The sequence below is a fragment of the Papio anubis genome, chromosome X, assembly GCF_008728515.1.
Source record: "Papio anubis isolate 15944 chromosome X, Panubis1.0, whole genome shotgun sequence".
Classification (NCBI taxonomy): domain Eukaryota; kingdom Metazoa; phylum Chordata; class Mammalia; order Primates; family Cercopithecidae; genus Papio; species Papio anubis.
The window spans coordinates 137,481,578-137,494,930 of NC_044996.1; the positions used below are offsets into that span (position 1 = coordinate 137,481,578).

The 13,353-nt window shown below is 41.2% G+C and overlaps 1 protein-coding gene across 1 annotated transcript in view; it reads left to right on the forward strand.

Annotated features, from left to right (window-relative positions):
- Window positions 1-7,541: 7,541 nt before the first annotated feature.
- LOC116268638 (patatin-like phospholipase domain-containing protein 4) overlaps window positions 7,542-13,353 on the forward strand; it is a 21,846-nt gene continuing 16,034 nt past the window's right edge. Inside the window, exon 1 of the mRNA XM_031660606.1 lies at window positions 7,542-7,565. Coding sequence (XP_031516466.1) covers window positions 7,542-7,565 — 24 coding nt within the window. The remainder of the gene's footprint in view (window positions 7,566-13,353) is intronic.

The following is a 13,353-nucleotide window of genomic DNA, read 5'->3' on the forward strand; positions in this document are numbered from 1 at the left end:
GCATATTAATGCACTGGCCACATGGGTAGGGTTATAATTTAAAGCTCCCCATCAGGCTTCAAAACCACTAAAAGGTTCTCTCTTCTAATGTTCCAACCATCCTAAAACATAGGCCATTGATTGGAAGTGTGGTCTCTCTACCAGCAACCTCATCATTGCCTGGATACTCAGTAGAAAGGCAAACCTTGAGCCTCAGCCGAGGCTTATGGATCAGTGTGGAGTCCAGGAATCTGTGTTTCACAGACCCTTAGTGCACACTTAAGATCTAGAACCACTGGTCGTCTGATTTCATGATCATTCTACAGATAAAAACTTTGAATTCAAGAGATGCTAAAAAAAAAAAATCCTGAAAGTCAGCCAGGCACAGTGGTTCATGCCTGTCATCCCAGAACTTTGGGAGGCCAAGGTGGGAGGATCACTTGAGCTCAGGAGTTTGAGATAAGCCTGGGCAACATAGTGATACCCCATCTCTACAAAATAAAATTTAAAATAAATTAGCCAGTTGTGGTGGTGCACACCTGTAGTCCCAGCTACTCAGGAGGTTCAGCTGGGAGGATCACTTGAATTCAGGAGTTTGAGGATGTAGTAAGTCAGGACTGCACCACTAAACTCCAGCCAGGGCAACAGAGTGAGACTCTGTCTCAAACAATCAAAACAAAGAAACATGAAACCAAAAAATCCCAAGGTTAAGCAAATTAGTAAGAGATGTAAGTAGGTCGTGAAACTGGATTTGATTTGGCCAGAAAATGTGAGCTCTTCTGATTTCACCACAAGGTCAACCAAAAAGAACTTAGGGTCTGTTTAAGAAACAATTCCTGCTTAGCAAGCATGAAATTATTATTTTAATAATTTGATTAATGATTTTTAGTCATTATACTTACAGGCCAGGAATAAATTCAAACAGAGCAAAGTAGGGCATAAGAATAAATTATAGTGCTAAGTAGGTTTTGTGTCATTTCAGAATGCAGTCTCTTCACTCTGGCTAGCTTGCTTGCTAATTACTTAGTGTAATGCTCCATCTTCCCAATGCATGTGCTTATCATATATTCTTAGTTATGACTTCAATGGAAGGGAACTTACCACTCATTTTATGTCAGTTTTGTATGAATCTTGTATACTCCAACTACAATAAAAATGAGAGATGAATAATGATATTAAATCTGAGTGGTGGGCTGGCTAGACAGTATTTAAATGTATCTCTGAGACAACATTTTGTTAACAGTATACTAAGCAAGATTCGTATCTTCTTGAATCTTAAGAGCACACACCAGAATAATTATACTCTTTGTTCCCAAAGGACTATCATTATGTAACTACTATTAATGATGTAAGTATACAGTTAACAGACTTATAATGATATAAGTATATATGCTTGTATAGAGTTATAAAATATAAGTGTGCAACTAGTGTAAGTATATAATTATTGCTTGCATGGCCTTCTTTTATGTTATCTATTTCATTATTTATTTTATTAGAGTAAGGAACATCTTGTTATTTTAATCATGCATTATTTAGGTTAAATATGGGAGATATTTAGGAGAAGGAAGCCAATACTGAGCACCATAAACAGAACACAAACAAAAGTGAAAACCAGCAGAATGAGGGCTGATAAACAAAAAATATGAACACACATTCCAAAACTTCAGACAGTTGCAAAAAGGGAAAGTGTCAAGCCCTAATAGTTTTGCATTGACAAAGGGCCTGGGAATTTGACCAGCTTGTAGAGGATTGTATAGAAAGAGTAAGTAGGTGAATTAAATAAAAAAATCATTAAAAAAACAATGAAGAGTGGCGGAGGTTACCTATCTGTCTCTGAAGCATAAGCAATAACAATTATTATGGCTTGCCACTTTTCAGGACTTGCTAAATCAAGAGAATGCACTTTTGGAGACCGAGGTGGGTGGATTGCTTGAGTCCAGGAGTTTGAGGCGAGCCTGGGCAACATGGAGAAACCCTGTCTTTACAAAAAATACCAAAATTAACCAGGCGTGGAGACATGCACCTGTAATCCCAGCTAACTGGGAGGCTCAGACGGGAGAATCACCTGAGCCCAGGAGGCAGGGTGCAGTGAGCTGTGATTGCACCACTTTGCTCCAGCCTGGGCAACAGAGTGAGACCCTGTCTCAAACAAAACAAAACAAAAATAATACAAAAAAAAAAAAAAACAATCAAGAGAATGATGCTCTGAAATCAGAAGTTATCTCCTCTATAACAGGAGATGACAGTCTTCATGTTTGGACAGATGGATGAATCTAGTACAGGCTTTTAAGAAAATCTCAGAGGAGAGAGTAAATCCCAGATTCTTAAAAAAAAAAAGAAAAAATGTCACACATTGACCCAAAGAAGTCTCCCTCCTGCCACAACCCCTCCCCGAGCAACACACACACAGGATTGGATAAAGCCAGAAACTACTACATCCAGCTTTCAAACCGCTTTAACAGAGGACAAGTTTGAGCTGCGCTGCGTGTGTGCATGTGTCTCTGTTTGTGTGTATTCTCATCCTAACGACTGAGTCTAAGAATCAGTAGTGTTCTTTCATGATTTTTGGTTTTTGTTTTAGAGACACGTCTCACTGTATTGCCCGAGCTGGTCATGAACTCCTGGGCTAAAACCATCCTCTTGCCTCAGGCTCTGGAGCAGCTGGGACTACAGGTGCACACCACTACCCCTGGCAAGAATCAACAGTGTTCTTAATGAAAGATGAGAGCAATGAGAATGAAAGAAAGTATCAATACTGTAATTTAAAAAAATTCCTGTGCTTAAACATGAAAAGTATATATACAATTAGTAGGTCCATTGAATTCTTGACAAAATTAACAAAAATAGATGCACATTCTTTATTAATCTTTTCAAAAACTGAAGTAAAAAGAAAGGCAATGCCTCAAATATCAAGTAAAATAAACAGGTTTATGACAGTATGAAATGAAGCTGGCCTCTCCCTGTAATCCATAAACAGCAAAAATATCAGAAGAAAAAAATCAATGTACAGGACTTTGATGAAAGAACTTTGCATAGCCAAGGTACATGTGAAAGCAATAGAGACATACTAATTCAGAGAATAAAAGGATTAAATCTAGTTCATTCACCAGGAACCATTTATTTTTCCCTTTAAAAGCATATTGATTTGAGCATTAATAACAGATAAAACACTTTGCTGAAGAATAAAGCTACAAGAGGGAGACACTGGTTGTTACACAGCAGCAACATGGCAATAGATACCTGATACAAGAAGTGAATCATGTCATGACTGAATGTAAGGGTGGGGAAGCAACTTACAATGGCCACACCAAGGAGAAAGGTAGACTGAGGTTGGGCACACACAGAAGAGGAGAAAGGTAATGTAATGCCAGAGGCAGAGATTGAAGTCATGTAGCACAAGCCAAGGAATTCCATCAAGCCACCAGACTCTGGAACAGGCAAGGAACAGATTCTCCCCCTACAGCCGTAGAGGGGAGGGTGGCCCTGCCAGCAGCTTGATTTTAGCTCAGTGATGCTGATTTTGTACTTGTAAACTTCAGAACTGGAGGGAATAAATGTGTCTTGTTTTAAGCCACTGAATTTGTGGTAGGTAATATGTAACAGCAGCCACCATCATACAAGGTTATTAAATGTATGTTGAATATATTGTCTCAATGCATGTAAGAAAGTTGAAGCATACCACCACTTTATTCTCCATTTTTTTTTTTTTTTTTTTTTTTTTTGAGACAGGGTTTTGCTTTGTTGCCCCAAGCTGGAGTGCAGTAGTACGATCATAGCTCACTGCAGCCTCAAGTTCTTGGACTTGGATGATTCTCCAGCCTAAGTAGCCAGGACGATAGGTGCATCCATCACACCCAGCTAATTAAAAATGCATTTTTTAAAGATATGGTCTAGCTGTGTTGTCCAGTCTGGTCTTGAATTCCTGGCTCAAACAAGCCTCTCAAGCAGCTGGAACTATGGGCATGTGCCACCATGCCTAGTCCACTTTATTCTTGATGAGGCTAAACAGAAAAATCTAAGTGGGGAGTTGTTTGTGAGCTTTAGTAAAATCTATGTGGACACTGATGGACATCACAGGTGGTGGGGAGACCTTTGTTAGGCAAAGTGGCCTCTGTGCTCTTGGAAACAGGCAAGGGCAGTGTCATTATGGACTTTGGCATCAGTGGTGATGGTATCATCATTGGGAAGTACTGAGGATCTTTGGGGAGGTATCGGTTACAGAGAAGGAACCTCAGTATTTTCAGCATTAGGAAACCTCACCACAGCTAACTCAAGGAGGATCAAAGTGGATGTGCTCTAAAAGCCAGCAGGACTAGCTTACCAATCACACGGGAACACTTTACTCAGGATGACAAGAATTACTGGGTGATAGGCAACAGGAACTAGATTTCCTACAGTGTGGGAGGGGAAGGAGCAGAGAAATAGGATGTTGTAACTCTGTGTTCCTAAGTTTATTTCCAGTTTGTTCTGTTCCAGTATCAGTTATCTATTGCCATGCTGCTGCTGCATAACAACCAACCACATGGCTCGGCAGAAGACAAGAGTATTACTTACCTATCTGGAGCCAGCAGGGAGTCAGAGAGGTGGTTCTGTGGAGGTCAGCTGAGCTTACTCATAACTATAGACAGGTTTCCTTATTGACTGGCTTTGCAGTGCTGCAGTTCCTCTAATCTTTGAGTAGACCAGTACTGGGACTCAGAAAATGATACCCCAAAACAAAGGCCTCAGAGGCAGCCTCAAAAGCAAAAGTTTCTCTCTGACCTCCTCTTGCCCTCCTATCTCTCAGTTCCATCCTCCCGACAGGCATCATAAAAACTAGAATTTCTCTTCCACAAGGCAGGTCCTAGAAACCAGAACCCTCTTTCCCAACAGCCAGCCACAAAACCTAAAAATAGGACTTTTGTTTCACCTGTTTGTGTAGAAACAGGTCACAAAGAATGATCCGACCTACCTGGTTTGACTGCAGTTCCTAAGACCCCCATTCCAGAGAGGGTCCCACCCCATATCCAGAAGGAAGAAGTACTGCTCAGAGAGGCCAAGAAGAATTCAGACAGACAGGCCTTGCTGGGTTTCCCCATTCAGCTGATTAGCATTAGGTTAGACCCTTTTGGTCCAATCCTATTTCTGCATGGCTGTCCATACTTTGTTGAACCTAAGCATAAAAATGGTCAACTTCCCCTGTATCTTTGGGTCTTCGTTCTAAAGGCTCCTGTGTACACATTAATAACTTCGTATGTTTTTTTTTTTCTATTAGTCTGCCTCTTGTCAGTAATTTTTTTCAGTGAAGCGTCAGAGGGCAAAGGGAAAATATTTTCTTAGCCCTTTGTTATGGTTTGGCTGTGTTCCCACCCAAACTTTATCTTGAATTGTAACTCCCACAATCCCCACGTGTCACAGGAGGGACCTGGTGGGAGGTAACTGAATCATGGGGGCAGGTTTTTCCCATGCTGTTCTCGTGATAGTGAATAAGTCTCATGAAAGCTGATGGTTTCATAAAGGGCAGTTCCCCTGTACATGCTCTCTTGCCTACTGCCATGTAAGATGTGCCTTTGCTCCTCCTTCACCTTCCGCCATGATTGTAAGGGACCATATGGAACCATAAGTCCATTAAACCTCTTTTCTTTATAAATTACCCAGTCTTGGATATTTCTTCATGGCAGTATGAAAATGGACTAATACATCTTTCACTAGGTTGGACATATTCTTATACCATTTGCAGAGATACAAAAGAGAACTCCAGCCTGTTCAGGCAAGAACTTGCCAATGTTCCACTTGCATAGAGGCTGGTAACATATCTCATTTGCCAAAGTAAGTCACGTGGCAGAGACCAGAGACCAGAGTTAGAAAGAACACCCTGACCACAGAGTAGAGCCACATAGCTACATGATAAAGACAAGGACATAGGGAAGGGTGAGAAGTTGGGGATAAGGAAGCAACCTACTACCAGTGGGTTAAATATTAAATATTACACTGGATTGGATAGTTAGTTTCCCTGAATTTAATAGTTGCTTATATTGCCTAATGTAATAAATTACATTATTTGCTATTAAATATATTTATTACATTATTTAATACATTCATTTACATCCATCTTTCTGTTTTAACATGAAAGTTATTTCTTGACGTTTGTTTTATCTCTATTGCTATGGTCTAAATGTCTATGTCCCTCCCACCAAAATGCATATATTGAAATCCTAACTCCCAAAGTGATGGCATTAGGAGTTGGTCCTTTGGGAGGTGATGAGATCATGAGGGTAGAGCCTCATGAATGAGATTAGTGCCCTTATAAAAGAGACCCCAGAGAGCTCCCTCACCCCTTCCACCATGTGAAGACACAGAGAAAAGGCACCATGAACCAGGAAGTGGGTCTTCACCAGACATTAAATCTGCCACACTTTGATTGGACTTCCAGCCTCCAGAACTGTGAGAAATGTCTGTTGTTTATAAGCCACCCAGGCTATGGAATTCTGTTACAGCAGCCTGAACAGACTAAGACATCTACCTTCACTCTTTGTATGTCTAAATTGACTGAATTTCTTGAAGAAACAAGTATATATTATTAGTGTCTTCAGTTTTGCCAGTAAACAATGTCATACGTCACCTAAGAAGCCACCAAAACACTTTATGAGCTAATTCACTCTGTATGATTTATTTGCAGAAATCCCTCTTAAGTAAGGTGGACTCTTGTAGGAGCTCGAAGCCACAGTTTAACTTCCGTAAGGGTGCTTGTCCCCTTTTTTCTCACTGGAGTAACTCATCCATTAATGCTGTCCTTTTATAAGCTTTTCCTAATGGTTTTCCAGGTTGGTTAAAACGAGCTATGTCCTGATTTCTCATTGCTCAGTGTACTTTTCTCCCCCATTATCTGTTTCCTTTAAATATTTCACATATTCAGTCCTCTGCCTTGTATGTACAGTGATAACACAAATTTTCAGATTTATAGAACATCTAATCTGGACTGGCTACTATGTTGAATGCTGACATCTGGATAAGGTTGCCAGATTAAATACAAGACGCCATATTAAATTAGAACTTCAGAGAAACAATGAACATATTTAAAATAAAAGTATGGTTCAAATACTGTATGGAATATACCTATACTAAAAAATAAAATAATTATTTCCCGAAATTCAAATTTCACTCAATCCTGTACTTCTATTTGCCAAATCTGACAATGCTAGATTTGTAACAAGAAGCTGGCATAATCTCTGCCTTCCCAGACATCATCATATTATAGATTTAACGGGAACACAAACAGATAATAACAAGATTTTTTTAAGTAGAAAAAAAGGTGCAGTAAAAAATGTGTTTTGGGATATTTAACAGGGATCCATAGCCATCTTGGCAGTTTCGGGACAGGCTTCCTCTCCTCCATACCTACTTGTTAAAATAGTTAGCATGTTATGCTAGAATTGTTATACTACACTAGAATTGCATTTACTGTAGGCAAGCAAGGTATTTCTGAGACACAGGGGTGTTATGAAGAAGCAGGTTTTTCTGCATACAAGTTATAAAAACATGCAGCCTCAGGCAGCATCATTAAAGTGCAGTGCTGCGTCAGTATGGGCAACCCTCCCATCTGCCAGGTAAGCCTGTCTTTGCTGTGTGAGAAGGATTCATTTGGGGTGTCTGCTGTAAGGTGGACAACGTGGAAACCTTTGCAAATGGCTAAGAAGTCTGTTAAGCTACTTAGAAGAAAGCAGTTACTCATCCCAGCCTCCCCTGCTCTGGCATGTGTATACATGGACATACCCATGTGCACACAGAGACACATGCACACTCTTCCCCCATACAGTTACTCTCATCCAAGTTAAGTAGGAGGGAGAGCTGGACTGAGAAGTTTATACAAGTTGATCCCAAAGTAATTGTAATCTTAAAAAATGGTTGCAACAAACTGATCGTAATCACAAAAACTGGTGGTAAGCTAGGCAATGACCCTCCCCTAACGAACCACTGGAGTGGTCTAAGGTAGTGTTTCTCAAACTCGAACCACTTTGTGTTCTTCAGAGAAACAGAGCTAATAGGATCTACGTATCTATTTCTACATATTTTAGATGCCTACTGTGTGTGTGTGTGTACATATATTTAGAATACACACACACATAAAGAGAGTTATTATAAGATATTGGCTCATGCAATTATGGAGGCTGAGAAGGCCCACAATCTGCCTTCTGCAGCCTGGAGACCCAGGAAAGCTGGTGATGTTGTTCGAAGGTCTGAGAACCCAAGAGCCAATGGAATAGATTCCAGTCTGGGTCTGAAAGCCTGAGAACCAGGAGTACCAGGGGCTCAAAAATTCAAAGACTGATGTCCCAGCTCAAGCAGCCAGGCAAAGGGAAGGAGAATCCAACCTTTTTCTGCCTTTTTGTTCTAGATACTGTCAATGGACTGGATGGTGCCTCACTACACTGGGGAGTATGTGTGTTCTTTATCAGCCTACCATGTCAAATGCTAATGTACTGTGGAAATACCCTCACAGACACACCCAGAAATAATGTTTACCATTTATGCAGGCATAAAGTGGCCCAGTCAGGTTGACACATGAAGTTAACCACTGTGGTATGAAAAGGGGCGTGCTGATTCAGCAGGTCTGAATGAAGTCTGAGTCACTGTATTTCTAGCATGCTTCTGGGAGATGCTGATGCAGCGGGTCTGGGGACCTCACTTTCAGTAGCAGGGTCCTAACCTGAGGTTTTTGGTCTAGCCATTTCTATACCATCCTTCTGCACCAATAAAGATCTATAAATACAGATGGTGGAGTGGAATGTTGAGGTGACTCTTCATGGGAAAGAGCTAGACCTTTATTGGGAGAAACATGTTGTTGAGATGCTGGGAGGTCTTGTCTGGCCCTAGATTTAGCTTACTGAGTTGTCAGATCCTGGTCTACTGACTTCTGACTCACATCCCAAATGGCAGAGGCTATGTGGGGTGATGGAGAAGCCTTTAATCCTGCATCAGGAACCGAGTTTGTTGGTGTATGGATTGGCCAGCTTGTCTTCAATTAAAATCCATTAATTCAGTACCTTTTAGGTGCCTGTGGGTGCCGGGCATGAAGAGGTGGACACTGCTTAACCATTGCAGGTTAAGCTACGTATCAAGTCATGCAGAGGAGATCAAAGGTCTCACCAGATGACTCATCTCACAGATGGTGCATCTGAGTTCCAGACGCGTCATGGGGCTTTCTTAGGGTCACACAGTTGGCTCTGGCCAGGACTGGGACCCTGATTTCTCAACGGAGAATCCAGTGCTCCTTCCTTCTCCTCCAGGAGCCAATTAAAACCACAGACAGCACAGTGGAGAGCTTTTAGTTGGAGTCTGGCCCCGAATTAAACTTTCCCAGCTGGTATTTTCATACCAGCCCTCAGGATCTAGTTCATTTTCTCGATGGTGTTTACATTCCCATTACACAGTATTAATCACAGAAATATTTCCTGCCTTGAAAGACTCTAATTAATTTCCCGTGCTTCTTTGGTGTGTTAAACTTCAGCCATTGCATACCTTGGGGTCCACCGACATCTTTAAAATATCCTCCAAGTTGGAAGCTTACATGTGGAAGGTACAAATAAACCAACTGTAGCCCGGATTAGCCTGAAGGATGATTTTGGTTCACAGAAAAATAAACCATGATTTAACAACCTTGTCTGATCTTGCGTGAGCGAGTCACAGTGCTTGAATATGCCTGGGCAGGAGGCTGTCTTATAATGATGAATTATGGATGAAAAACCTACACATTTTCTGCTGAATCTGGGGAGCACGAATGCCCACTTCAGAAGGCTGGGAATTTCCCTTATGTGCATCCATTTTGAGAGATAAAATGTATCACTAAAATGCATGAATAATTCGACCAACATGAAATTAGTACTATTCGCCGTACATCACGAAGTTTGGGTGAAGTACTCGGCAGACAGGCCAATTATATGAGGAGGGGTAAAGAATTATGGCTTTCAAAATGCTTAGTTGTCTAAAGGCCTAAGATACATTTTTTTAACTCTTTATTCCTGAATGTCATCTCATGCATAGAGAAGAGTATAACATCAAATTTGATGATAAGCCTCAAGTATCTTGGAAGATGAATTGGATAGCTGGAAAAATTGGAACAAAATTCCATCCCTTGGGGGACATATTTCTAACTTCCTAGGGACCTTAATTTATGGTGAATTTACACATTCTACAATTTTACTATTTCAGCAAACCAGAGCATGCCAAATCAGATAGACTTATTCATGCTTAGGGAAATAAGAGATAAGAATGAAGTATCTGCCTTCCCCAAAATTTTGCATGCAGAGCCCATCAATCTATCCATCTATCTATCTATTATCTATCATCTGTGTATTATCTATTAATCTATCTAATATCTATCTATCTACCTACCTATCTTGAAACAAATTACTTCTGTGTTAAACAAGCACATCTGAACTTGTTCTGATTTGTTTTGTTTCCTTTGTGTGAGATCTGTCTCCCAGGGTGGAGCACAGTGGTGTGATCTTGGCACACGCAACCTCTACTTCCTGGGCTCAAGCAATTCTCCTGCCTCAAGCGATTCTCCTGCCTCAGCCTCCCGAGTAGCTGGGATTACAGGTGCCCGCCACCATGCCTGGCTAATTTTTGCATTTTTAGTAGAGACGGGGTTTCGCCATGTTGGGCAGGCTGGTCTCAAACTCCTGACCTCAAGTGATCCGCTGCCTTGGCCTCCCAGAGTGCTGGGATTATAGGTGTGAGCCACTGTGCTCAGACTTGCCCTGATTTTGAATGAACAATTTCTGTGGCTAGTTTGATAAATCCCATGTAAATCACTGATATACAGAAAGTTTACAATAGTATTAGTTCTCTTTCCTTTTCTATTGAGAAAGGAGTCTTTGTATTATATAACTTTATGGATGGAAGGAATATTGAAAATCAGTTGTTCAACTATCTCATGAAAAAGCAAAACAGAACAGTTTAGGTGCAGTGGCTCACTCCTGTAATTCCAGCACCTTAGAAGGCCAAGGAGGGAGGATAGCCTGAGCCCAGGAGTTTGAGACCAACCGGGCAACATGGTGATACCCAATCTTTACAAAGATTAAAGAATTACCTGGGTGTGGTAGCACATACTTATAGTCCCAGCTATTTGGGAGGCTGAGGCAAGAGGATGGCTTTGAGCCTAGGTGTTTGAGGCTGCAGTGAGTTATGATCACATCGTTGCATTCCAGCCTGGGGAATAGAGGGAGACCTTGTCTCAAAATAAATAAGTAAATAAATAAATTAAAACCAAAGTAAGACACAAGAAAAAAAAAGAAAAAAAAACCTTTGGAGCAGATATGTTTGTTGTAATCAATTACTTTAAGGGTATGTCAACATAGATAACCTCAAAGTAAAGTATGATTGGTCATTGAATGAGTCTGAGAAAATAAGTAATTTATGGAATTCAAGCTGGTCCTCTTCCCCAACCTATTGTCTCTCAACCCAACCACCATATTTTCCTTTGCTTCAAGTAAAATATATAAAATGACTCTCTCACCACAGGGCCCTTGCATATGCTTTTAACCTCTACCTGAAATGCTCTCTCTCTGTATCTTAGCATGGCTCCTTCCTTGTCCTTCAACTATTAGCTTTATCCGATTTTGTACTTGTGTATTTGTTTAAATAGTTTTTTATACAGTTTTCTTTCTCTTTCTTTCCTTCCTTCCTTCCTCCCTCCCTCCCTCCCTGCCTCCTCTCTTTCCTTCCTTCCTTCCTTCCTTCTCTCTCCCTTCCTTCCTTCCTTCCTTCCTTCCTTCCTTCCTTCCTTCCTTCCTTCCTTCCTTCCGAGTCTTCCTCTATTGCCCAGGTTGAAGTGCAGTGGCAGTGGCATGATCACCGCTCACTGTAGCCTCAATGTCCTGGGTCCACGATCCTCCCACTTTAGCTCCCCAAGTAGCTGAGACCAAAGAAAGGCAGGTATCATCGCAGCTTGCTAATTTTAATTATTTTTCGTAGCCTGGGATCTCATTATGTTACCCCAGCTGGTCTTGAACTCTTGGGCTCAAGTGATCCTCCCACCTTGGCTCCCACAGTGCTGTGATTACAGGCATAAACCACTGTGCCCAGCCTGTTTAAATAGTTACATTTCAACTCCCAGTAAGCTATAAGCACAAGGAAAGAAGAAATAGCAAATCTCAGGGTTACTGCAGTATACCTAGTACAGAGCCTGCTGCCTGGCAAATAGTAGGCACTTGCTAGACATTCGTTATACAAATAAATGAATTGCTTTGGATCTTTATTTACCTTCCTAGGTTCCATTGAATAGAGTCATTCTACTTATTCAGTCCACGGCAGAGCATGTGTTAAGATATCCCCAGAAATGTATTCTCTGTTTAGAATCTGGTCCCCAGTGCTGCTGGGGCAGTCCAGACAAGCCAGGACATGTACCATACTCTTGCTGCAGTAGCATCAGAGCTTCCACTGGAGCCTACACATCTCAGGTGATTAAATAGCAATCATAATATGCTGGAGCCTATTCCAGCCTTGGGAGGGTGTAACCCCAGGGGGAAGCTTTGGAGAGGGCAGGAGGATTAGCTAACTACAGGATAATTTGCTTGGTAATGTGTACTGAGGACACACATACGTAGGTGGACAAGAGAAGTCTGATGAGTCACAAAGACCTGGCACAGACTGTAAAAGCACAGAGAGAAAACCTAAACTCCATCCAGGGTGGCATGGAAGCCATCTTGGGACATTAATTAGAAAGCCTGAAAGCAGACAGGAAATCAGGAAATGGAGGAATTGAAGAAACCACAGAGGTGGAGGTAGTGCTGGTGGCAAGAGATTCAAGAAATTAAAAGAGAAAGAGGAGGAAGAGGAAGAGGAGGAGGAGGAGCAGAAGGAGGGAGGCAATGATTCAAGGCAATTTGCTTGCAAGCAGCTATTCAAGTGAGACAACACAGTTTGGCATCCTATGGGTGCAGAGCAGTGACACCCCTCTCTCCTGGGGTTATGTATGGTTTCCTGAAATGAAGAAGATGAGAAGTCCCATGGCTGAATGTATGCAGCATGCTGAGTTGTTAGAAACATTTCCAGCTTAGATATTTATTTCTGTGCAGAGTTACCAACACTCTTGTCCAATATGGAAATAACAAAAGAACAAGCAAGACTCAGAACTTGTTGTTTGCACTCATAATCTTGGCATGTAAAGATCATGCAGAGTCAAAATTGTGGGCTTCATTTATTAGTTGATTTTTTCAACAAATGGTTATATAAATCACATTCTATATCCTTGGTACCGTTAGGAACTAGGGGTGAAAGAAAGAAGGAAAGAAAGAGAGAGAGAGAGAGAAAGAAAGAAAGAAAGAAAGAAAGAAAGAAAGAAAGAAAGGAAGGAAGGAAGGAAGGAAGGAAGGAAGGAAGGAAGGAAGGAAG